The sequence below is a fragment of the Clytia hemisphaerica genome, unplaced genomic scaffold (assembly GCF_902728285.1).
Source record: "Clytia hemisphaerica strain Z4C2 unplaced genomic scaffold, Clytia hemisphaerica genome assembly, whole genome shotgun sequence".
Taxonomy (NCBI): Eukaryota; Metazoa; Cnidaria; class Hydrozoa; order Leptothecata; family Clytiidae; genus Clytia; species Clytia hemisphaerica.
In genome coordinates, this window is record NW_027103918.1 from 29,970 (window position 1) to 56,271 (window position 26,302).

Genomic DNA, 26,302 nt, shown 5'->3' on the forward strand with positions numbered 1-26,302 from the left:
CACTTGTTCCTTGGGCGAATCCCTGTGGGTGGTTTTCCATTCTTTTAAATTTCCATTTTAAGGGCGTGGTCATGAGTTTTTGGTTGAAATTGGTTACAATTTTACAATTGGGCCTTCGAATGATTTAAACACACTGAACCTAAGCATCTCCGAGTCTGTTTTCAAGTTTTTGTTTGCTTATAAAAAAACATGTATCCCTTTACCCCTACACAATATTGCACTCCCTGTCTTATGATAACCTTTTTTTGCTTTTTGAATTGAAAACCGCCCTTTCGATACAGCTAAACTACCGAGTTTATGTATTTGCACTTTTGAGGACGGTAGAGTGACTGAAGCGATTTGGAAAAACCCGCAATTCCGCCCCGCAATATCGAGGACGGTAAAAATGCTGATTTACCGTCGTCCTCAGGATCTAGTCAAATTAGAACCTTACCGTCTCCGTCGCTGAAAAACACACATACATAAACTCGCTATTTTCGGGCGGCAGGGTGGCGGCTAGCATATATCCCGCATGGTATACCCGCAGTCATTAGATTACACCGTGTTATGGTCTGTAAATTATACAATTTCACAAAATGTAAACAACTACCACAACAACAAGATCAGATGGGGGATTGGCAGAGATCACGATTTCGCCAGTTGGACAAAAATTGTTTGTATTTCTCTTTCTCAGACATCATCTTTCATTATAGTTTTGTGAGTATATAGTTTTCTATAGTTTGTTTTGGACTGTAACAACTGCCACTGAATTACTCTCCTTAATTTCTGAAATAGACCTTAAATAATAAAAAATTATTTCAAAGATAAAAAGGGTTGGCAAACGATATTATCCACCAGGCAGTTACATCAAAATGCCTCGAAAATGTTGATATGAAAATTGCGTAATCAGAGAACGTATGTCTCGCTCATTATAAAAAGGCCGAGACAAACTTTCAATAATTGGATTGTAACATCGAGTTAAGTCTCTTTTGTTAAGTCACCAGGGGGTAAATAAAACAGACCTTGATACATTTATCGTTCGTTTCAACTTGACCATTCGTTTAAAACTCAGCGTCCCAAATATTTGGGGTAGGTAAAATATGTACAAAGAAATTCATACTTTTCCAACTTGGCAAATCTTTAAAAAAGAAGCGAACAATAAAATATAATTACCCTTTCCAAATAAACCTCTTCGGTGGCGAGCGTAGTCTACTCTGACGTAATTGTAAAATTTATGTGATGGGAGTTTGACATAGTAATGTAATGTTGTTTGGGGAATTATGAAGTTCTCTGGAATTTCGATTGCATTTATTCAGGTTGATTTTTTATGACTTCTAATGGTACTTTTTCTAACGAGTTTGATTACTCTGTTCTCACACTTATGTCTCTTTTTTTCGCGTCCTTTTCCGTGATTACTTTTATTTATATTTTTAAAGACAGGTAAGAAGGCATATTGATGTAACTGCCAGGATGCATCCTCGCTTATCCCCCCCCCATTTTCTAATTACTAATCTTCTATCCTGATTTTCAGACTTTCTCAAGTGTTTCCAACTGTTTACTAAGTCTTTTTCTGAAATTTGCCCGTACCGGTGAAAAGGTCTCCAACCTCGGCTGGAACCACCAAATGCAAGTAACCTTGGTGTTCACAAACCCCATACCCAGCCAACCGCTTGCTGCGCCAACGAGACACGACAGAAAGCTGTCATTCACAAATAGTTGTATATAGCGTGCAATTTACAGACCTTAATCAAGAAAGCTCCCAACCCTACCAGTTCGGTGCCCCTACAAGGGATCTTAGCATCAGAAGTACGAATGCCCCTAAGAAGGCCTTCAGCCTTATAATATTGTGACTTTCAAGCTCCAACCCTAATCCTAACTATTAATAATCGAACCCCTGTCTAAGTCTGCAGATTGAAAAATTTCACTTGCATCCTGGTGGATGATATCGTTTGCCTACCGATAAAAAGCGTTTAACCAGGGACCTTGCTGTAGATTGAAGTGCAGTTTTAGAAACTATACACGTGCTCTAATTTTTGTATAAGGTACTACAAAGGGATTAAGTATGTAAAATTTTTATTAAGAAAAAAGTAGGGTTTTTAGCCATTTCATTGTGCAAAAAACTTTGTTTGCCAAGGCTAAGGAGGGGGGAGCCTTCCAAACTCAGACTCATTGCCACGGCACAGAAAGCATCAAATGGACGTTTTAATTTCGAACTCCTATCCCCTTCAAATAACGTTGGTCGTGGCAATCAAACTTGATCTCAAAATATTCAACCCTTTTCCCATCGCTCGCTGTGGGCCGCGCAGGCCGTCAAGCAAAGAGAACCTGAGGCATTAATAAACATTGGGCTGTTTGTTATGGTTTTCAAAACAGCCTTTCCATCCGCCATATTGAACTGTATACAAAAATGGTGGTGGCCGAATTGTTGTGGTGAAATTCCCTAGAAAGTATGCAAAACATATGCAAAAAGAAAGTATTAATATAAAACTTACATGCATAATTCTGTAATTGGCATTATATTAAGGTGTAATCTTGGTGAAGAAAGATTAAATTTGCTTCTTTTGAAAACTAGAAATACTGTAATCAAATTTGCTCAACTCTTAGAACAAGCACTTCAAAAAACCATAACATTAGACATAAACTCAAGCTGAAAAAATCATCCACAAAGGTACAAAAATAATCCTTATTTGGCTGACGGCAAATTATTCTCCTGGGAATAGTTAACCACCAAACGATCAAATCAAAGCATTGATCTGAACCGGCTGAATGTGTGACGTCATACATAATTACTGCTTTCAGTTTGCGTGTTTTGAAAGTTTAATGTGTGTACTCCGTCTTGGTGGAATTTTTTAATGGCATGTAAACAGAATATCATAGCTGTCAACTCTCCCGCATTGGGCGGGAGACTCCCGCATGCCAACGCTTTCTCCCGCGGAAAAAAAATTCAGCCAAATCTCCCGCATTTTCAGGATTTTCTCCCGCATCTCCCGCATTTCCAAAAAGTTTCTGATTTCTTGAAAAAAATTCAGAATTTGAAAGAGCGGAATGGCAAAATTTCCTGAATTTGGAAAATTGAGACGTAAAATTTCCCGATTTCCCCTATTTCCGGAAAAAAAATTCTGATAAAATCGGATTTCGCAGGAAAATTACCTCGATTTCCTGATTTTTCGATTCGGAAAAATTGGATTATCGAGAAAATTTTTCCAACTTGGAGCTCTCCCGCATTTTTGCAAGGCAAAGTTGACAGCTATGAATATATGCAATGTCTTTAAGAACAAATTTCTAAAAGGCTTTTGTTGTTCTGTAAATATTTTTTTTGGGACTAAGAAATTCCATCTTTTATTGTTCTAATGATTATAATATCTCTTTATAAGACTATAAGATGCTTTGTTGTCTTTTTAATCTTTGTGTAAACTTGCATATGTTTTGCATATTTTCCAACTAAATCCAACCCCGGCTTTTTCATTGCTCTATTTTTGCATACAATTCAAGATGGCGGATGGTAAGGCAATAAGGTCTATTAACATCTGGCATGGAATGAACTTCTCTAAACTTGATTTTTCTGCTGATAATTTCTTTGCCACGAAAGAATGTCAACAAATTATACCCCTACCCCCTAAACAAACATCCATTTGACGTTTTCCGTGATAAGTTTGAGTTTGGAAGGCTTCCCTAATTCTATCCAGGGGGTCGTAATCCATAAAACCAGATGGTGTCAATCTAACAAGTTCGAATAAAAATCACAATTGATCCAATCTAATGTAATCGAATACGATCAAGTGAATGCAATTCGATTTTCAAACGCAATCTAATCTCAATCGAACAGCCGATTCCTGGGTAATATTCAATTGTGTTCGATTGTGTTTGAATAACGTTTGATTGATTGTCAATTACATTCAATTGATTGTCAATTATGTTCGATTGTGCTTTGTTTACCTTAATTCCATTAATTTGCCTTTAATTTTCGCGCAATTCGTAGATTAGGATATTCGCGCACCCTTTAATTTTTGCACATTTTGCAATTTCTGGGATATTTTCTCAATGTATTTGACGATGATTGTAGGTGAAGACGGCAAAAAATGTGTGAAATTAGGAGTTTTGCTCCTTTTAAGTGTGTATTTAAGCTAGATTTTACATCCCAGAGGCATATTTAACATGAATCGAGGTCCTATCTTATTAAAAGAGCCCTAAGTTAGGATTTTCACACGTTCATAACAATTACTAATTCGCACACCCTATTTTTGCGCACATATTCTCTGGAAAAATAAAAGGTGCGCAAAAGTTAATGGAATTAAGGTATGTATGACACAGGTGTTTGTCACAAGCAAAAAATGGAAATTAGGAAGGCACAATTTCCACATTCAACATAACAAAAAAAATTCAAGATGGTAGACAGCGTGTGAAAAAAGGAGAAGCAAGAAAAAAAGTTGCCTTTGTTTGGGATAGCTTTCCTCTATCAAAAGGTGATTTCACATGGGATTTTCATGAGAGTAATCCTAAACTATCATAAACACAGATAAATAAAAATATTATTGTGTACTTACATTTTAATATGAAAAACAATGCACATTCTAGAAGATACTTTTCAAGTCTTTTCCAGACATTTCGCATTTCGCAAAATTAAAATAAAGATGGCAAAAGTGTGTTGATTCCTGTTTTTGCAGGTTTGTTATTTCACTTTTAAACAGCCGTGGCGAGCACATAAGCACCGCACGAGATTGATGAAAGCAAGCAAATATAATTTAATCAATTAAAAATTATTGAATACAATCAAACATAATCGAATCAATCGAACGGCAAATTCTGGGCAATATTCAATTAAGATTAAAAATGCATTCTACAATTGAATTGCAGTTATTTGATTGCGTTCGATTGTGTTTAATTGATAGATAATTAAGGTCAAAAAAATTGTGGGTATTGATTATCCATCAATTAATATAGATGATTATCAATTAATTATATATCAATTACCTAACTATCAATTAGCTATAACTATCTATTAGCTATTGATTTAGTATCAATTCCAATAATATAAGTATTGATTAAGTGTCGGTTACAATAATTATACCAATTAGTCATTATATCATGAAAGATTTGATTATTTGCAACTACAGATCTTTTGTTTCTATCGATGGTGGTCGGGATAAAAAATCCAAAATGAGTAATCGGCCGTCAGACATAGAAGTCATCATTTAAGTTCTTCCGACAGAACTAGAGACCGGCTGGCTTTCAAGACCAGTCAGCCACGGCAAGTGTTCATACTCATTTCAGAACGTTTTGGAGTAAGAAAACGGAGCAGTTCTGTTCTGATAAAAATAGTGGAGCGAAACCATTTTGATCTGTTTTGCTTTGTAACATCTTTTGACATTTCGGAATTTGTTTCATTTCAAAACAAAACAGAATCAGGGATATCTTATAGCGGAGCTGGATAACGCACATTTAAAAAAGCCTTGTTCTATCTCTGTCCCTGACATTAAAATTTGATACGAAATTTAACTTTTTTAATTACAAACTCGTGAAATTTGGATTTCCTCTTACGTCTTAGCCAATGATTCTGCTGCTGCATTTATCGTTCACGATTAAAAACTTTTAATTATCAAGAGGGTCTGTAAAACATTGATGAATGACAATTTAAAAAAATGAAAAACATTGTTTTTATTAGTAAAGTTATAAGAAGTTTCTTCTCTAAGATTATAAATAGTACTTTTTCATTTGAAATACTGCGCTACACCACAGGGTGCCTCACTTTCTAACTGATATTTTCAGATAGCAAGTCGGTATGTCTGATTATGGAAAAAATTTCAAGTCAATTGAAACATTATTTGTCAAAGTATTTACATCCGAAATTTTTAAAGAGAAATCATGAAAGCTTCTCAAATTCATAACACACGCTGATAAAAAATAGATTTCATTTACAAGGAAGCTTTTGGGGTATCTTCTACAAATATTATTTTGATGAAAAGCGGGAACATCATAGCAAAATAATTATGTTCAAACGTACTGCATAAATAATTTGTCTGCTTCATTTTTCTTATAAAAACAGAACACTCAAGGGGACAGAGATGGATTTCTATCATCAACAGTTTACAATAGAAAAGACAAAGAAGAAATCCGCTAAGGAATTCTCGTCCTTCATCCAGCTCTGCTATAACATATCCCTGACAGAATGTAGCATGTGAACGTTGTCTAAGTCCCACGAGCAGATTTTGGCATCTGAATTTGTATAGATACATAATCAGGGGGGGTGAAGCAGTTAGTACAAGACATCATGCCGGTTAGTACCGTGGTGGTGTGCCATATGAATTGGATAAAATCACTTAGTACTCAGATGTACTAACTGCAAAAAAGGGTGGTCCCCTGCTAAAAATTTGCCAAATTTTGGTACTAATTGTGTAAAAAATAGGATTTTGTGAGAAAATTAAAAAAAAAAGACCATATTTTACCATAAAAATTTTTTTGGGAAGTAGATTTTTTTTTCAAATTTTCGAAATTTTTTTTTTAAATCTTAAAAAAAATTTGCTGGTTGCAATAGAAATTTGATTTTCTAAAATGTTGTTTTTTCCTATTGAAAGCTATGGATATTGAATCATTTTTAAGATATTAAATTTGATTTTATTTGATTTTATTGAATTTATGAAGGTCAAAAGCCTTTTTCAAGGCTAAATTCAGTTAGTACAAACTGTACTAAGTGTACCAAGGTGGTGGTGTTACTAACTTCTTCCGAGAAAGCAGTTAGTAGGCATGATGTCTTGTACTAACTGCTTCACCCCCCCTGACATAATCGATACTTAATTGATAGGATAAAGTAATTGATAAATAATTTGATACTCAATTGATAAAAAATCAATAATCAGCGATCATGTAAAAATTGTTACTATCTATCGATTACTTATTGGTTGCGCCGCAAATCTTCTAAAGTGATTCATGAAAAAATTAACCAGCTCTTTTTAATGAAATTAACATTCTCAAAAACTAGGAAAAATTTGATAGAGATGAAAAAATTTGAACCAAAACGACCTTAAAAAGTAATTTTAAGAGCAACTTCCCAAAAAAAAGATCTATCAGGGAGAAGACATCCACCTAGATCCACGCGCCATTGGATAGGCTATTTCCCGGGAATTTTGCCGGACCTCAAACAAAAGACCCATTTACACGTGAGATATTATTTTTACTTTAGCGTATGATCAAGGCCTAACAAATTGAAGCGCCTGTTTTGGGAATTGAATGACAAAATTTGGTTGGCTGATTCTAGCACGTTTTAGCAATTGGTCAGTTTGTTTCAAATTCATTGTTTCAAATACATCTTGTAGATGACTGATGTTGTTTTTTCTGAAAGCTTGATTTCCTAGTGTTACTAACTACTTGTCAGTGTCTGAACCCCAGCACCAAGTGGTTACCGTAAATCAGTCTAATGTGGATCATTCATCTAATCACAAGTATTGTATTGTAAAATTATGTATATGAAGAATCTCTAAAATGCTGAGGACAGGAAAACAAAATTCAAAATGGATCTTTTGCTAGGCACAATCTCATGTTGAATAGTTAAAAAAACTCCAGTATCAAAACAAAGATGAGAAAACTTTTAACAAATTAACAAAAATATTCATGTCATTCACATCAAAATAAAAAAGCTTTTAAAGTCCATTTTTTGGAAAATTGAGTTATTATTATAACGAAACAAAGTTCTATGAGCACGAGGGCCTCTGGAACTGACCGTGATTATTCGTATTTTACAATTGCCTTGTGTCGAATCTTTTCAAATGTTTACTCCATGCAGTGTTGAGTCTTTCTTTGAAGACTTTGACTGTCTTTGCCTCAGTGACATCTTTTGGCAATTTATTCCAGGTTGTTATAGTTTGGTAAAAGAAGGAATTCGTTTGTACACGGAATCATCTCAAAGTTGTGTCTTCTGTTTGGTCGCGTTCGACCATGTTATGACCATACCGATGCTTTATACCCCATTTTTTATCGATTTTTTGGCTTAAATCCATAAGAAAACAACCTAAAGTGACCTAATTTTAAGCTTTTAGAAAAATAAGAATTCACATCAGTTTTAAGAAAGCCTTTAGTCCAGAGTGGAAACAAATTTTTAACACAAAAATATTTCAAATGTTAATGGTTTTTCAGAAGTAAGAAAAAATAATTTAGTAATAATTTATTAATAGTAATAATTAGGCGTAGTGGTATGGTGGTCATCATCCTTGACTCCCGCCTGGGAGGCCCAAGATTGATACCCACCATGTCTCTACGATTCACTTGGCAAGTGAATTTACCTTCGCCCGGGGCAACCCATGCCATGTGAGGGTAATTGGGTACCATTACTCTGATACTAGAGTGTGGGTAGATTAGTCAGACATTGTGACGTGCCGTGGCACTCATAAGGTTCGGCCTCGCGTGAGCATTGCTCTCCCAGTGTCGTTTGAGTGTCATGGTATACGCCATGACTTGGCAGCTCGCGTCTGTCAAGTTGCAGTGTCTGTCAGTGCCGTGATTCCTACTCCTTCGTGGGTAGGACCCATCCCGATTGCATTCGGAGGGCTCATATCTATCTATCTAATAAGTCGATTTTCTCAAAACAACAAAAATGGACTTGGACTTTTATTTTAATGCAACGATTTGTCAATCGGCTGCAGCTGAATAAAGTCCTAGAAATGATTTGAAATGAAAAATAAACAAACCTTGAACTTATATATTTGGATTCTTGAAAGGTTCGAGGTTTGTTTACTATCTATTTCAAATCATTGCTTAGACATAAATAACTACATCGCTGAATAATTGAATAATTTACCTGAAGTGATGGTTACATTTCAAAATAAAAAAATTTCTGAACCAAACTAAAGGCAATGTCTGCCAAATAAACATTTCCCTTATATTATCTTCTGAAATATGTTTTTAGTGATTTATAATACTAGTTTATAGTGGTTTATATAATTTCAGGGAGCCCTTATATTCAATGAACTTTAATTAACTTTGATATGATGGCATCATATATGATTGTTTTTGTGTGTTAATTTGAAGTTTTAAGCCTAAATCCCTGTTTTATTAATCTGATATGAATCCTTTTGTTTGACAAGGAAAATAGAATTGAAAGATTAATCATAAAGTTTTTATACAATTTTTGATGATGATGATGATGCCATTGTTTTGCAATCTTTAGATGGTATCTGATGTCCTTTATTTGACAAAAAAATTAACTTTTTCTGCGGCACACCGTCTTCATTCCAAAGAATTATTAGATGCTGAGAATGAAAAATTTTATGGGAAATGCAATCGTGTACATGGACATAACTACACCGTAAAGGTAAAGGCCGATTTGAATTTTAAAGGAATCTTGGACATTCATTTTTAGTTATTTCTTGACAAGTTTTCAAAGCTACCTGATGCTTTATATTTTCCAAATGAATAATTATATTTTCACCACGTTTGTCATTGTAACGTCATTTTCTCTCATTTGTTTATATTATTTGTACTAAGTGGTATTCTTTTCAGGACTTATAAACGTTTAAAGTAACTGTTTGTCACTCTTTTGATCACCGCACTGTAACCTTCCCACTAATACCTCTTGTGACGTTCTTAATTTTTTCTTAAATAAAAAGTCTCTTATAATACTATGCATTTGATGCATTTTTACTTATATGTAAAGTGGAAAAATAATGTATACGGTTATGTTAAAAGCTTGAAATATTTATGAATTGTGTATTTTAGGTCACATTGCGTGGAAAAGTTGATCCAAAGTTAGGTTATTTCATAAACGCCCATGAGCTCAAACAGTATATGATCACTGCAATTGACAATGTGTTAGACCATCGAAATATAGATGTAGACATTCCTTTTTTCCGCCAACATGTCAGTACTATGGAGAATTTGTCCATCTTTATTTGGCAAAGTATGAAAGATGTGATGAAGGAGCCTGATTTGCTTTATGAAGTCAAGATCAAAGAGACGGATAGCAGTACTGTGGTTTATAGAGGCGAACAGACCTGATCAATATTTCAAAAGTCGCATTGGTTAGAATTTGTAATATATTATTAAATGAATTCTCTTTCTGAATCTCAAACCCTTTGAGACTGTTTTTAATCTGTAGAGATGTTAAGATTCATAAACGTTTATTAATTTCCAAGTCTTTCTCTACTGAATTAGTTATAACGTCTGAACGACAACAGTTTCAAAAGCATATTTAAAGGCAAAGCAATCTCTTTTCACGAATTTCAATCAATAGTCTGTTTTTATCATTATTTTGACAGACCACTGTTTGATTCATTTCTTTCTTGTAAATGCTCTCTCAATACACAGTGGGTACAGGAATTCTCCTTCTTTGTAACTGTTACTGCTTTAATGAAAAAGCCAACATTTTTGATTGACGAAAACACAATCTCTCTTCAACTTGGCATCACCTGTAAGGAAACAGTATGAGTTTAATTCATTCGACTGGGATGTTGTCCCTTTGATTTAGAGTATTTATAGAGTAATATATATTTTTTTATTATCTGAACTTACGAGGAATATACTCTTTTCTAATGGTTAATTTTAAGGATTGCGATGTATATCTTAAAAAAATATTCAGGTACATACAAATACATTGGAAATTTTTTGTCGTTTTTTTGCTGTTTTATTTCGGGGTGGAGTTTTTCAAAGAAATTGTATCTATATTTCAGAGAAATGTTGATAAATAAATTTGTTTTGATCATTTCAGTGAATTAGAAAATATAAACAAAAAAGAAGGATGGAGTTAGTAAAAGAACGCTTGAATCAAATGAAAGATGACTATGAAACTTCTAATGACAAGATCATCAAATTCGAAAGTGAACTCCAAGAAAGTCGACGAAATTTAGAATCTGCTGTCAACGAGAAAGAATCACTTTTGAGGCGTATTGAAGTTGTCGAATCGCAAATCATCAATGCCAATAAGAATCGTGAACGGATCGTTGATGATTTGAGGTATTTGGAACGCAATACAGATATCAATGAGGGGAAAAGAAAATTCCTCGAAAATAAAGAACTCGAAGGTGACATAAACATTTGTCGACTTGAAGAGAGATTATCTGAAGTTCGAGATAAGTTTTTTGAAAACTCCATCAAATGTGAAGAGGGTGAACGCAGGCTAGCCGTACTCCGATCCGATTTTGATAAATTACGGTCTAGACGTTTGGAGATGCAGGAGCATGCGGTTTACTTGCAGCGAGATTTGGATGAAAAGACATTGAAATCACGTGAAATGGAGGATCACTTGGCAAACAATGGTGCCAAGGAATACGATGATGAAGCCAATCTAAGGATTGTTGAGGATTTGCATCGTGAGGAATTGGATCGAGAAGAAAGAGCCAGATTGAGAGTTCAAAAGCTACAACGCGTCATCGAAATGGTTGAAGGTACATTTATCAATTTTATTGAAGTGGGGAGGGTTACCAGGGTGTCTACGGGACCTTGAAAACCTTGAAAACCTTGAAAATGAACCACCCAACCTTGAAAACCTTGAAAACTATCAATTTTCTGGGAAAAACCTTGAAAACCTTGAAAAATCGTTAAAAACCTTGAAAAGCACCATCCAGTCATTCAAAAAGTAAGAATAAGTAAAAAACCGCCTGCGGCGCTAAACCTTTATAACATTTAGAGAATTCCATATTTCCCTGTTTCTGTTGCGATTCTGTCACATATTTTTTTATCATTAGCTGAGTTTTTGTCACTAATTTTCCGTTTGCATGAGCCCTAAGAAATCGACTGTTCCCCAATTTTCAAATGACTTCAGGGCGTCTTGGAATAATGGCTGTTCATCAATAAAATTTCGAGGATTCCTTAAAACAACTCTTTTGGCAATTGATTTTTGTAAAAAACAAAATCAAAAACAAGGCGTTTTTTAGCCATTTGAAAGAGTCAAAATCAAAATTTTCTCTCGTCGGCGCAAACCATGGTTGCGCCTCCTCGGTCACTGTAAACAATTGGTTTTGCTTCTAATTCTTTATTTCAACAGTTGGAAGACTAGGGAGCTTGAGTATTTCCTTTTGTGGTATTCTTCTCGAGAGGGAGATAGGAATTTAACTGTGGAAGTAATTCCCCGGACACCAAAAGCGAATAAATTTTATTTGCTGTCCTCTATTTTTCTTTCACCTAGCACTCTGAAAAAAATAAAAAAAATTCTGTAAAGAGCCATATCAACTGAGTATCAAAAAAACTTGAAAAGTGCCAAAGTTTTTGCCAAAAAACCTTGAAAAACCACTTAAAAATGACCAAAAAAACCTTGAAAACCTTGAAAACCCCGAAAAAAAATCCGTATACACCCTGGTTACGGTCTCTCTGAAGCAAGTCTGTAAAGTATATCATATTCCTTCATCAGATAGGCTAATTTCTTACTAATATCAAGGAAAACCAATCTGGAGTATATAGTCTATGAAATAGAGTTTGAAATTTATGACGAGGATTAGTTCCTTTCCTATACTTTAGGCGTACAAACTTTCGTGAGCAGAAACTTTCGCGAGGACGAAAAATTGCGAAATTCACAACATTTACTTTCGCGAATTTAACGGAAAATATTTTTCGCGAGCATAAACTTTCGCGAATCAAGACGTAAAATTGAGAATTTTCACATGAAAAAATGGCTTAGAGACACAAATACTTCTTGTGTTGGCTTGAAACATTTGTCTTTTGACTTATTAGTCCTTTAGCAGGCTAAAAAGTGCCATAAAAGTTACATTTTATTCAAAGTTTGAAGTTTTACAGATTTTCTATTTTGTCAAGAATTTTTCGCGAGCATAAACTTTCGCGAATGGCCCTTCCTAGAATTTTTAAAGACATTTACTTTCGCGAAAAGGGCCAAAATTCGCGAAAATCGCGAAAGTTTCTGCTCGCGAAAGTTTCTACGCCTAAAGTATAGCCTGATCCCATAAAATAATCCAGCACCATCAGTTGAAGGGAATAGGGACCTTTAGCATCTAAGACGACGACTTGAATGAGGACGCGAAGTAAATCTTAAAATCGACGGACGGGTATGTGCGGAGGTTAAGGGTATGTTTTTCAAAATAGCAGAAATGCACTGTAAGGGTGGACTTTTGATAAATGCACCGTATGGGTGGAAATTTCAGCAAATCTAGGAAAAATTGCTAATTTTTGCTCGAAAATCTTGATTTTTTTGCTCTTTAGAGTTTAAAGGTTGAAAAGAAATGCACTGTAAGGGTAATTTCACCGATTTTTTCTGCACTGTAAGGGTGCGATTCTAAAAGCCAATTTTTTCGCCGCACACACGTCAGTTGGTAAACTCCCCCTCCCCCGGGATCGACAAAGACTTGAAATTGACACTGTTTTTATCTTTAGATCAAATAGAAGAGGTTCGTAGGCGAAAAAAGAAGCTGCAAGTTGAATACAAAAACTCTTTGGACATTATCGTGAATTAAGGAGAGCAATCAGCCATTTTTCTCTTGTTGCCATGGGTGTGGAAGCCATAATGTTTATGAATTGGACAGTCTAACCGCAAATTGTTCAAAAAGTCGAGATAATTAACAAAAAGGCAATTTATTCTTCCTGTGTTGATCAAGTATTCATTTTTATCAATATTGAAAACATTTTGTTATATATTTATTTTTAAAAGAAGTTTTCATTTTTTAAAAGCAAAGTATTATATGCACTCTCGTTATTTTATTTGTTGCATAGGTAGTCAGTCACTATTTTTAAAGCTATATTGCACGTGTTTTTGACAAGGTTTATTAATTGAAATGACTATAGCTTGACTGCAAATACAAGTTGATAATAATGATGATTAATATAATACGTTTCGTAGGAAATAGTTTGATTTAAAAGCAAACAACTTTCAAAGACCAGCCTCCGATACTCCTCTCAATCGAGCTCGTTTTTATGTGTTATAAAACAGCATATACTCATATCATTTCATAAATTCATTAAGAAGAAAAGGACTTGGATGTAGGGAGTTCTAACTTTTTTTCACTGTTCGTGTATATATGTTCTCATGGAAAATATCTTGAATATTTTTTTCTGAAGACTATTTCGTGACTAGACTTCTGTTTCACTTTTTCTTTCACAGTATTTCAGAATTTTCAGGCTTTCAATTATTAATATTTCATTATTTTCTCGAAAAGCCTTTTTCCTTCTAAATCTAAGGAAAATGAAAAGTCAAAACAATCTCTGTAAGGCTTTATGAAGAAGTCTTTCCTATTTTTTTTTATTCAAATTTAAGGACTAGTGTAAATGGTCCCTTAATCCAATAATACTTTCGTTTTCTCGATGGCATTTTAGAAGGATTTTGAAAATGATACCATTTTTTGATAGTACTTCAATTGCCATGGATACGAACTTTTCTTTCACACCCTCCTTTTATTTATACGCAACCAGAAGAGGGTTCTTTAAACTGCAACACTTAAGAATATCAAATAAATTTAGAAAAGCAGTTTATTTTGAAGAATAATATTAATATAAGCAATGTATATTATGATAATAAATTTTCTTTTATATTGAAGTTGTTTTTATTTTGCCATTGAGAAATTATTATTATTATTATTAGCATATTGTAAAGAAAATTGAAGAATTTAAAGGAAAGTAGATCTTTGGCATGATTACTGTCAACTTTTGAGTTTGAATCTCGAATAACTCAGTGATAAGTCTGTAATGAAACTTAATCTGAAACTTTCTCCTAAATTCTCAACTAGCGATTGAAAACTTTCAAGAGATCTCCAATACTTTCAACATTTTGAAAAATGCAAAGAAATAACAGTCGATTGGAATCTGTCCAAGCTCATACTGATCTAATTTGGTTCTTTTAAAGCTAATTTGTTTTCTAATTATTATAATAACCTTGTTTATAACCAGCTATTTAAAATCAATCTTAGAATTTCTGAACTAAGGATTAAAAGTAACATTTGAACATTAAAAAAATCAGAATCGTGACAGTCGATTGAAATTCTTCCAGACTTAGTCTGATGTAAAATCGTATTTGGTCCTTTTTAGGCTTATTTATTTATTTTCTAAATCAGCTTGTTGATAACAGCTAATCAAAGTCATTCTTAGAATTCCTATGGAATAGGATCAGACCATCACACCATATAAGACTAAAGTTCAAAATTGTATAAAAAAAATTTTTATTTTAGCACAAGTATAACTGTTACTCAACAAGCAAGCTATCACACATAATTTGATACTTGATCAATCATGAGGGTTTTGATTCCGGTAAGACATAAATTAACTTAGATTTAGAAGATTAAATTGATCAGTTTCTTCAATGACTTCTAAGTTTAAATTTAAAAACAGTCAAGCAATATATTTCGGTTGTATCACCATTCTCAAGCTTATAAAAATACAAGTACTAGTAATACATACACCTTGAGAAAGGTGATACCACCGAAATATATTGCTTGACTGTTTTTAAATTTTAAACTTTGAAAAACGGCTTCAAATTATAACAATTCAATGACTTCATTCTTAATATATACTGGACTAAAGCATAGTGAAAAACAAAAGCTGCAAAGTCCAATTCGCACGCTTTTTCGAAGTTTGTCTTCTCTATCGCAGAATACAAGTTGATGTTCTTATATCTTTTTTTGTTTTAGAAATTGGACACTGCCACTATTGGCGATCCATCAGAATCGTACAGACCAGAAAAGATCTCAAGAACTAAAAAGACTAAAGAACAATTTCGTAATTATGATGTATGGAAGTTTATTAGATAATTTCTATCCCCACTATGTTAGTTGATTGATTACATGTTTTCCTTTTTAAGAAAGTCAAATATTTTGATTTTAAGCCTTAAAATGTTCTTAACTTGTTCTTAACATGTCGGAGATGAGAAGCCTTATGTTCCTATATAGTTTGTTCTTATAAAAAAAACGTGTACTAGAAATTGATTCAGTGTGATGGGTAAGAGTTGAATATGGACTGAAGTACAATGCTTTTATATTTACTCATTTCAGGAGAATCTTCAAACAGATATGGTGAAGAAAACTTACCTTCTAATGCATGAGAAACAATGCGTTCAATTTGTCAAAAAAATGGTAATTTCTTTCTGTTTCTTTTCATTCATTCTGTGAATTTCCATAGGAAAAATGATCGCTTTCATTTTCAGGACCTTATATATCGTCGAATTAACGATTTTATCGATGAATCTATCAATACATAACATATCGATAGACTTTCATCGATAGAAATTTAACGCCCCTTAGAACCTCTAAGATCTCCAAACAACCGTCAACGTTTCTACAATTTTAGGGGTTGTAAACACTTCGTTTCCTTTGAGACAGGGTTGTAAACACCTCGTTTTTATTGAGGCAGGGGTTGTAAACACTTCGTTTCCTTTGAGACAGGGTTGTAAACACTTCGTTTTCATTGAGACAGGGTTGTAAACACTTCGTTTTCATTGAGACAGGATTGTAAACACTTCGTTTCCTTTGAGGCAGGGTTGTAAGCACTTCGTTTTCATCGAGGCAGGGTTGTAAACACTTCGTTTTCTTTGAGACAGGGTTGTAAACACTTCGTTTCCTTTGAGGCAGGGTTGTAAGCACTTCGTTTTCATCGAGGCAGGGTTGTAAACACTTCGTTTTCTTTGAGACAGGGTTGTAAACACTTCGTTTCCTTTGAGGCAGGGGTGTAAGCACTTCGTTTTCATCGAGGCAGGGGTGTAAACACCTCGTTTTTATTGAGGCAGGGGTTGTAAACACTTCGTTTCCTTTGAGACAGGGTTGTAAACACTTCGTTTTCATTGAGACAGGGTTGTAAACACTTCGTTTTCATTGAGACAGGGTTGTAAACACTTCGTTTTCATTGAGACAGGGTTGTAAACACTTCGTTTTCATTGAGACAGGGTTGTAAACACCTCGTTTTCATTGAGACAGGGTTGTAAACACTTCGTTTCCTTTGAGACAGGGTTGTAAACACCTCGTTTTCTTTGAGGCAGGGTTGTAAACACTTCGTTTCCTTTGAGACATGGTTGTAAGCACTTCGTTTCCTTTGAGGCAGGGGTGTAAGCACTTCGTTTTTATTGGGGTAGGGGTGTAAGCACTTCGTTTTCATTGAGACAGGGTTGTAAACACCTCGTTTTCTTTGAGACAGGGTTGTAAACACTTCGTTTCCTTTGAGACAGGGTTGTAAACACTTCGTTTCCTTTGAGACAGGGTTGTAAACACTTCGTTTCCTTTGAGACAGGGTTGTAAACACTTCGTTTCCTTTGAGACAGGGTTGTAAACACTTCGTTTTCATTGAGACAGGGTTGTAAGCACTTCGTTTTCTTTGAGGCAGGGTTGTAAACACTTCGTTTTTATTGAGACAGGGTTGTAAACACTTCGTTTCCTTTGAGACAGGGTTGTAAACACCTCGTTTTCTTTGAGACAGGGTTGTAAACACTTCGTTTTCATTGAGACAGGGTTGTAAACACCTCGTTTTCTTTGAGACAGGGTTGTAAACACCTCGTTTTTATTGAGGCAGGGGTTGTAAACACTTCGTTTTCATTGAGACAGGGTTGTAAACTCTTCGTTTTCATTGAGACAGGGTTGTAAACACTTCGTTTTCATTGAGGCAGGGGTTGTAAACACTTCGTTTTCATTGAGACAGGGTTGTAAACTCTTCGTTTTCATTGAGACAGGGTTGTAAACACTTCGTTTTCATTGAGACAGGGTTGTAAACACCTCGTTTTCTTTGAGGCAGGGTTGTAAACACTTCGTTTCCTTTGAGACAGGGTTGTAAACACTTCGTTTCCTTTGAGGCAGGGGTGTAAGCACTTCGTTTTCATTGGGGCAGGGGTGTAAGCACTTCGTTTTCATTGAGACAGGGTTGTAAACACCTCGTTTTCTTTGAGACAGGGTTGTAAACACTTCGTTTCCTTTGAGACAGGGTTGTAAACACTTCGTTTCCTTTGAGACAGGGTTGTAAACACTTCGTTTCCTTTGAGACAGGGTTGTAAACACTTCGTTTCCTTTGAGACAGGGTTGTAAACACTTCGTTTTTATTGAGACAGGGTTGTAAGCACTTCGTTTTCATTGAGGCAGGGGTGTAAACACTTCGTTTTCTTTGAGGCAGGGGTGTAAACACTTCGTTTTCTTTGAGGCAGAGGTGTAAGCACTTCGTTTTCATTGAGGCAGAGGTGTAAACACTTCGTTTTCATTGAGGCAGGGGTTGTTTTATTGAGGCAGGGGTGTAAGCACTTCGTTTTCATTGAGTCAGGGGTGTAAACACTTCGTTTTCTTTGAGGCAGGGGTGTAAGCACTTCGTTTTCTTTGAGGCAGAGGTGTAAGCACTTCGTTTTCATTGAGGCAGGGGTGTAAGCACTTTATTTTTAGAGACAGGGGTGTAAGCACTTCATTTTTTTTGTTTTGTAGCATGAAAAATGGTGCGAGTTCAATCATGCAGAGATGACAATGATGGAAGCCATCATGTTATTGGATAATCTGGTGGACGAATCTGACCCTGATGTAGGTACCCATTAAGTAAACCTTAAATAGTATGTTTTTTTACAGGCAGGTTGGATGATTATCATATGGGTGGCATAATGAAACTTTTGGCACTAAATCAAATGTTGTCACTTCCTCCAGAGCTATTCATGCATACTTATCATTTCTTAGATGATAAATTATCATTTTTCCTTTTTTACAGACGGACCTACCAAACTCAATACATGCATTTCAAACAGCTGAACGTATTCGAGAAAAATACCCCGATGATGGTATGTAATACCTAAAATATTTTTTGCTGTATGTGTCATATTGTGGCTCTGAATGCATTATAGATATAAAAACTAATTTTGTTGGAGGATGAGCAGAAGCCTAAACTGAAAAGTTTTCTTATAAACCAAGCTTTGCCTCAAATTTCCTTTATAAAATCTTTTTTCTTTCCACTGATTTTACAAAATCCTATAACATTTTCACCTCAGACTGGTTGCACCTGACTGGATTGATCCATGATGCTGGGAAGGTGATGGCGTTATGGGGCGAACCACAATGGGCGGTTGTGGGTGATACTTTTCCTATTGGGTGTCGCTTTCAAGAAGAATGTGTTTTTCATCGATTCTTCGAGATGAACCCTGATTACAATAACTCGAACTATAAGTAAGACATTTATTTTGATTATTACCATCATACAGTTTCTTGATTTTTCGATAACCCAAAGAGTTTGTGAGGGTCAGGTCTACAAAGCGATTTTAACTTGGTCACGTCAATCATTGACAAATCCGTTTGTTCGTCTGCTTGACGTGGTTACGTTGATTCCAAAGGTGGGTTGCCATCAACATGATCTGACAACCTGCTTCCATTGTCTTCACTACTTACTCGGATCGAGCAGCTGCTCGTGTTGTTTATGTTGTTAAGAATGAGACTAGTGTAGTTTTAGGTATTTAAAATTTCACACCGTCTGTATGAACGACAATCACCATAAGGTAATGTAAACAAGTTGAGCTGTATTTAGAACCCCATATTATATTCCTCAACGAATCAACTTTTACTTTCTGTTTACTTTAGCACAAAGAATGGTATTTACAAAGAACATTGTGGATTGGACAATGTCACGATGTCATGGGGCCACGATGGTAAACACCAAAGACTTTTCATCTAGTTTGGGAAAATGCAAAAACCTTCAATTATAAGAAGAACCGTTTTTTATTCAGATTGTCATATTGTTAATATCTGGATGTTCTTCTGCGTTTACCAACATGGGGGATAAAAAAATGATTTTCGAATGTTACGTCACAGTTTTTGACGAATCAAATAACTAAAAATGGATCATTTGACGTTCGAAAATCTATCCCACCTCACCTAGCCGGGTCAGCCTGCCTCCATATGAAAAGCCCTTAATAAAAAGGCATAAATTCATTATAATACCCCGCATTATTATTCTACATCTACCTTTAGAATACATGTACCGACTTTTGAAGTTCAACAAAACAAGCTTACCTGAAGAAGCTCTTTATCGCATTCGTTACCATTCATTTTATCCTTTCCATGGGAGTGACGCGTACATGAATTTGTGTGATGAGAAAGATATCAAGTGGCAAGAAAAGTTGAAGGAATTCAGGTAAGTAATAATTAATGACACAACACTGTTTCTAAGCACGAAAAAAATACCAACTTTTAAGTTTGAATTTCTTTTGTAAAACCTGCACTTCGAGTTTGACACCTTTCCTTATCACTAGAAATATAATAAGTCTGAGTGGAAAAGGAGCTATTAAGCTCAGCCACTTTAAACGCACAAATCACAACCCAATCATACTGTACATAGAAAGTTACCCTTCGGAAAAAGAAAAGAAAGAACGAATCCTATTTCCATATTTTTCTTTTTCCAGTACGTTCGATTTGTATTCGAAAGCAGAATCGATTCCAGACGTGAAAGCATTGACACCTTACTATCAATCACTCATTGACAAATACATTCCTGGTGTTCTGAAATGGTAGACCACACCAATCATTGACATTATTCAATCATTTGGTGATGGTTATGGCGAAGTCTTGAAAATTCGTTGTACTTTCGTCAAACTAAACAATGAAGTTGGCTTAGTTAATTCTTTCTTCTGTAAAAAAGACAATTTTTATACACCCTTTTATTTTTAAATTTTATTCACCCGTTTTATTTTTATTAAATTTTTTATTCGCCCGTTTTATAAATAAATGTCACTATCGTAGTTTGGTAATTCCTCATGAAGATTAATTTTCTAATCAACTTTGAGGTTTTGAAAATCATGGTAGGCTTTTATTTACACGTATTATTTTTTAAACGTATCCATTTTAATTTAAGTAGTACATACAGCTCCAGGGGAGGTACAAACCAAGTAACCCTTTGGCCAACTGACCGGTGTGTCACCGGGTTCGAAAGAATGATGGATTCCCCTACTTCCTCTATAGATACACTTCCTATGTATCTATATAAGAAACTCTTTTCGCTAAAGGAGGAGCAGAAGCCTAACCGTGCGACTGATTTTTCTAGTTAAGTGTTTTTTGCAACCCAGCCTCTACTCTTTGATGTGGAAATAGGTAGAATATGTACAGTAGCTTTTCCCCATATTTGCCTGAGTATCCCGCCTCCCCTGGTTTTAGCTATGCAAATGCTGTGTTTTTCAGGCATGCATGATTTGTTTCAAATAATTTACCTTCTTATCTACAATCAGCACCGAAATATATTGGCAATTTTGGGTATTTTAACGTTTTTCAGAATTTAAAGGTCGAAGCGAGAATTTTCACTTTGCTTCATCGAATTTTTCGATTTAGGAGGGGTTTTAAGTGGCTTCCAGGCTATATTCTCTGCCTTATTGGAACATTTTTGAGCTTTTAGATCCTAAGATCCTAAGGTTTTAAGTCTTAAATCTCACGTTAAAACTTAGAGTTAAAACTCTACTTCCGAACTGTACTTCAAAGCACTTAAAATCACTTCCGGTTTTAAAGTTTCGAGGGAATTTCCCTTTTTTGCCAAATATTTCGGCGCCGATTGTAGTGTAAATAGACATCTTACGAGTCATTGCTTTTCTCAAGTATTTTTATTTAATACAATCGTGTTTTAAATACTGTAACTGTGTTAATAATTTGATCAAATTTGGATCAATTCTCGTCATATTTCTTTGTTTCCTGGGTGAGGTTCATTTGCTTCTTTCTTTTTCTTTTGCGCAATAATGTAATATAAGCACACAAAATATATTTCTACTCTGTTTTGATCTTTATTTTATCAGGACACCCTGTATTTAATCGTTCGTTATATGAATCACTGGAGAAAATGTTCAATGTTCATTAATTCGAGTAATTCCCAGTTATTTCTACACGATTTCCATTTGAAATTGTGATGAGAAAACAGTATTCTATCTCATTTTGTTCGTTGTATTTTATTTTATTCAATTGTATCAAATGGATTCTAAACAAAGGAATATAAGTTATCGTGTGATTATCCGTGTATTGTTGTTTTAATTACGAGGCTTAGATTTACGAGGGCTATTAGCTGATTTCATTATCATATCGTTATTACAGGAAAATCCAATTTCCAAATTTAGCTCACTTCACGGCGCGGCGGAAAAAATCAAAAATCTGTAAAATCCTGCTTTTCAAGCATGATTTCGACAGGTTTTGAACCATACTAGCGACAACAATCGCTAAAATGGTAGTCTTAGTTGTGTTGTCCATGATGAGTAACTCCGGGACTTCGCTGAGGTGAAAACTAGTTTCAAAAGCCCAAAAGGTTTTCCATCTGCTGTTCGATTGAGGTTAGCTCAAAATTCATATTGACGAGGCTTGGGGTTTTGTGCCTGTCCTGTCCTGTGCTGTGCTGTGGAGTGGGCCTTGCTGTTCGATTCGGTGAAGGCTTCTTCGTAAAAGCGAAAGACATGTATCTATTGACTATTTTTCGGATCCGGCATGCGGGAATAGTGTCAGGACCTGCAGGCGACCTGGTAGGGTTGGGTATGGGTGTGGTTTGGGTGTGGTTACGTATTGGCTAGGAATTTGGTTATTATCAGTTAGGGTTAGTGTTGGAGCTCGAAAAAAGCACTCTTTTGTGATTTTCTCTTAATACAGTTTGGTCTGCAGTTTGTACAATATAAATAGCCATCAGAAACGCTCTTTCGGCATGAATCCGTGGCGCAGTGGATAGGGCTTTGGGTTTCAAAACATCGGAACTTTGCATTTAGTGGGTTCGAATCCCACCGGTGGCGATCTGTCGGTAAGTCATTCAGTAAGTTAGAAAGCATAGTAAATAACTCACACAGAACCAGAAAGTCAGAAAAACTACGAACAAGAGACTGGAAAGTACGAAATAAGTCCAGATCTGTCTTTCGTCTTTACGAAGAAGCCACGACCGTTCGATTCCAGGTTAGCTCAAAATTCATAGTAACGTGGCGGGCATCATGGCTGCTACTGTTATAGCAGACTAAAAGCTGTGTGAACACAAATGTAACTAGCCCATATTCAATATTGTACCGTAGGATCGTCTAATCTCGACATAGGTCTTGCAATCTCGACATAGCTGTAGGCTGGTCTTCGAAATAAAAAATCAAACATAAACAAATACATACCAAAGTTATCAATCAATCACTAAATTGCACTCTCTCTCTCTCTTTCTCTATCACGTCACAGATTGTTAATATAATATGAGAAATGTGAACTGTTATTACTTATATTTGAAAAGAACACTTTAACGATGTAGTAATCACTAAAAAACTAATTAGCATGCTTTCAACGAAGATGCCCAAATCACAACAACATTTTGCACGCGATTTTTTAGTAGACCTTTTTACCGTGAACCGAAAATAATTAAAATAACCCGGTTTCCTTATGAATTTGAAAAGGGACCGGGTGTGCTAGGTGCGGCGCCTAGAAGTTTAACGCGGCCTCCTAGCGCCTAGAGCGTGTGCTTGCAATAAATAATAAGGAAATGGAAACCAGGTCGACTAAGCGCGCGAATTATTTTTATCACGTGACTTGAAGCGTAATAAAGTTGTAAAATTTTAATGATGGACACGAGTAAGATACGAGGAAGTTTGCATGCGTTTCGTGTGTTGTGTAAAACTGCTTATAATTTGGCTGTTTTTTTAATTGAAAGGATTGCAATGTTTACTGAACTTCTAGTTTGATGGATGAACTTGTTCGATAAGAATGATACCAAGAATTTCATTCAAGGTTTGTTTTGATTATTTTACAGATCCGGTGTCGAGATTGCAAGACGTATGTCGAGATTAGACGATCCTACGGTATAATAGGGTTGCACAAAAAGTTGCATAAAGCACTGTTTTAGACACCCCTCCTTCTTCATTCTTAATCCTATTCTGTCCATCCATATCCCTCTGGTCCTCACTCAATCAGGATGATTATATTGAATTAGAGGCTTGTAGAGTGATCAAGACTCCACCCTACCATGAAGTCGGGTATAAAAAGGGGTCGTTGACAAACGATTTTCCTTTTTTTAACGGCCTGAGGCCGTTAAGCCAGACGTAATTAATCGAACAGTTCGATTAGTATATGTAATCACATGATAACGAGTGCAATTCGAATATAATTGCCATGTGATTTTTTTGTTATTAATTTTCCGAGTCCAAAAGGACGAGGAAAATTCGACACAAAAAAATCACGAGTGCAATTTTCGAATTGTACGAGTTATTATGTGATTACGAGCTAATCGCACAATGGCTTTCACTACTTTTTCCCAGTTAGGAAAGTAAATTACAGAAATTACACTGAGAGTTTTACACTTCTCTTTATGTCTCTCTTTTATTGTTGATTATGGATTTTTATTCTCACAAAATAAATTTCGAATGCAATTAAAACGTTCGATGCAAAAAAAATGTAAGAAAAAACAATAAAATCAATTTTAAACATTGGCGCCGCATTGGAGAGTGTGATTAACAATTAATTGCTCTCTACAGGATGCAATTAACGATTAATTGCTCTCTTTGAGGGCGCGCCAAATAAGAAAAAATAACCCATTGTGCGATTACCGAACTAATCGAACTTTGTCAAACTTAATAGAACTTTTCAAAAGTCGCTAAAATTGTGAGTATTCGATTAATTTCGACAAAACATAGTAAGTTCGACAAAGTTCGACAAAGAGAAATGTTTGACAAATTCGACAAAAAACTCCGTTCGATAAAAGTTCGACAACAAGGAAGGTTCGACAAATTCGACAAAAAACTCCGTTCGAAAAAGTTCGACAACAAAACATGACATCCTTTGGGTACTACCGTGGACGGCCGCTGGGGGTCCCGGGGGTCCGATTGGTGCCCACTGGTCAGGGGGATGTGAGGGTACACGTCTGCACCGTTGTGAGTCCTTCAAAGTTCCTCAATGTCAAAAGCCGATAAAAATTTGCAAAAAAGGACCTCCTTTGGGTACCAGCCAGTACCAGCCCTGGTGGGACCAATCGAGGCCTCTACAGCCCCCACAGCCTACGACAGCTTCAGATACCCTCTGTCTTGCTTTCCCTTAAAGCCAGCACCCTCCATCAGTCATCCAAAGCCTTTAAAAAGCTTGAAAAGGCGGAAAGGCTTGAAAATTGGTCAAAATTGGAAGAAAAAAATGACCTCCTTTGGGTACCACCACGGACGGCCCCTGGGGGTCCCAGCCGTCCCCTGGGGGTCCCAGCTGGTGTGCAAGGGGTCTGATCGGTGCTCACTGGTCAGGGGGGGGATGGATGTGAGAGTACACGCCTACACCGTTGGGGGTCCTTCAAAGTTCCTCCAAAGTGCCGTCAAAAGCCGGCAAAAATTGCCAAAAATGACCTCCTCAATTGAGGCTGCTACACCCCTTTCTCACCAGGAAAAATCGCCGGTGAGACCAATTGAGGCCTCTACAGCCCTTCACAGCCCCCATAGCCCTCCGGACCCCTTCAGATGTCCTCTGCACCCCTTCAGATGCCCTCTGCCTTGCTCTTCCTCAAAGCCAGCACCCTCCATCAGTGCTCCAAAGCCTTTAAAAGGCTTGGAAAGGCTTGAAAATTGGCGAAAATTGTGAAAAATTGGGAAAAATGACCTCATTTGGGTACCACCGTGGACGGCCCCTGGGAGTCCCGGTCGGGGTTCCGGGGAGTTTGATTTGTACCCACTGGTCAGGGGGGATGTGAGGGTACATGCCTGCACCAGCGGGGGTGTTTCAAAGTTCCTCAAAGTGTCGTCAAAGGCCGGCAAAAAGTGCGATCGAAATACGCGCAAGTGGAGCGGCCTTCAGTTGCTCGGGTTTTCTCAAATTTTTGTTCGATTAAACTTGACAAAGTTCGATTAAGTTCGATTAATGTAATCGAACTAATTGAACTGTTCGATTTCAGTAATCGAACTTAATCGAACTTTGTATTTTGAGAAATTTGTGAGTATTCGATTAAAGTTCGACAACCGAACTTAGTCGAACATTAATCGGCCAACAAAGTTCGATTATTGAAAAGGGTGTGACCAACAATTTTATTTTTATTTTCATAATATATTTCGGGAGATTCTTCCCATCATCAGATTTAATATCTAAAAACAAATATAAAAACAGTTTAAAAACAGTAGAAAATTCAAAACATATACAACTTCGTAAAAAGCATCCTCATACAACAACCTTCCCATAAATACTAAAAACATGTTTAAAAAATCGAGAAATCAAAAAATTAGAAACCAATACATAAAGCGAAACGAAAAATTAAAAATGAATAAAAGAACAATTATATTTTTAGCACTAACGTGCGGCTTTTGTATTCGTCCTTTGTGTTCAATTCAGGTTTTAAGTCTTTAATAAACAAAGCTTCCAGTGTCATTAAGTGTTGTTCATTCTTTGATGACATACCAATATTATAGAGACATCCTCAAGGGATATCTCTCTACACCACAATCAATGAAATGTTTTCCCACTTGACTCCTTGTGTGCTCCTTAAAGCGTGTAATCAGATGACGAACGGTTTGTCC

The 26,302-nt window shown here is 35.8% G+C and overlaps 3 protein-coding genes across 3 annotated transcripts; all 3 read left to right on the forward strand.

The window, feature by feature from the left end:
* The first annotated feature begins 9,032 nt into the window (after positions 1-9,032).
* LOC136809570 (6-pyruvoyl tetrahydrobiopterin synthase-like) lies at positions 9,033-10,556 on the forward strand. Its single transcript, XM_067066104.1, has 2 exons — positions 9,033-9,280; positions 9,685-10,556. Exons 1-2 carry the CDS (start codon positions 9,137-9,139, stop codon positions 9,961-9,963), a joined length of 423 nt encoding a protein of 140 aa, XP_066922205.1. The 5' UTR covers positions 9,033-9,136; the 3' UTR covers positions 9,964-10,556.
* Positions 10,557-10,654: 98 nt separating this feature from the next.
* LOC136809569 (tropomyosin-like) lies at positions 10,655-13,699 on the forward strand. Its single transcript, XM_067066103.1, has 2 exons — positions 10,655-11,348; positions 13,285-13,699. Exons 1-2 carry the CDS (start codon positions 10,703-10,705, stop codon positions 13,362-13,364), a joined length of 726 nt encoding a protein of 241 aa, XP_066922204.1. The 5' UTR covers positions 10,655-10,702; the 3' UTR covers positions 13,365-13,699.
* A 1,351-nt stretch (positions 13,700-15,050) lies between these two features.
* LOC136809571 (inositol oxygenase-like) lies at positions 15,051-20,613 on the forward strand. Its single transcript, XM_067066105.1, has 9 exons — positions 15,051-15,147; positions 15,528-15,626; positions 15,888-15,968; positions 18,285-18,377; positions 18,559-18,628; positions 18,836-19,010; positions 19,419-19,486; positions 19,809-19,971; positions 20,240-20,613. Exons 1-9 carry the CDS (start codon positions 15,130-15,132, stop codon positions 20,346-20,348), a joined length of 876 nt encoding a protein of 291 aa, XP_066922206.1. The 5' UTR covers positions 15,051-15,129; the 3' UTR covers positions 20,349-20,613.
* The last annotated feature ends 5,689 nt before the right edge of the window (positions 20,614-26,302 follow it).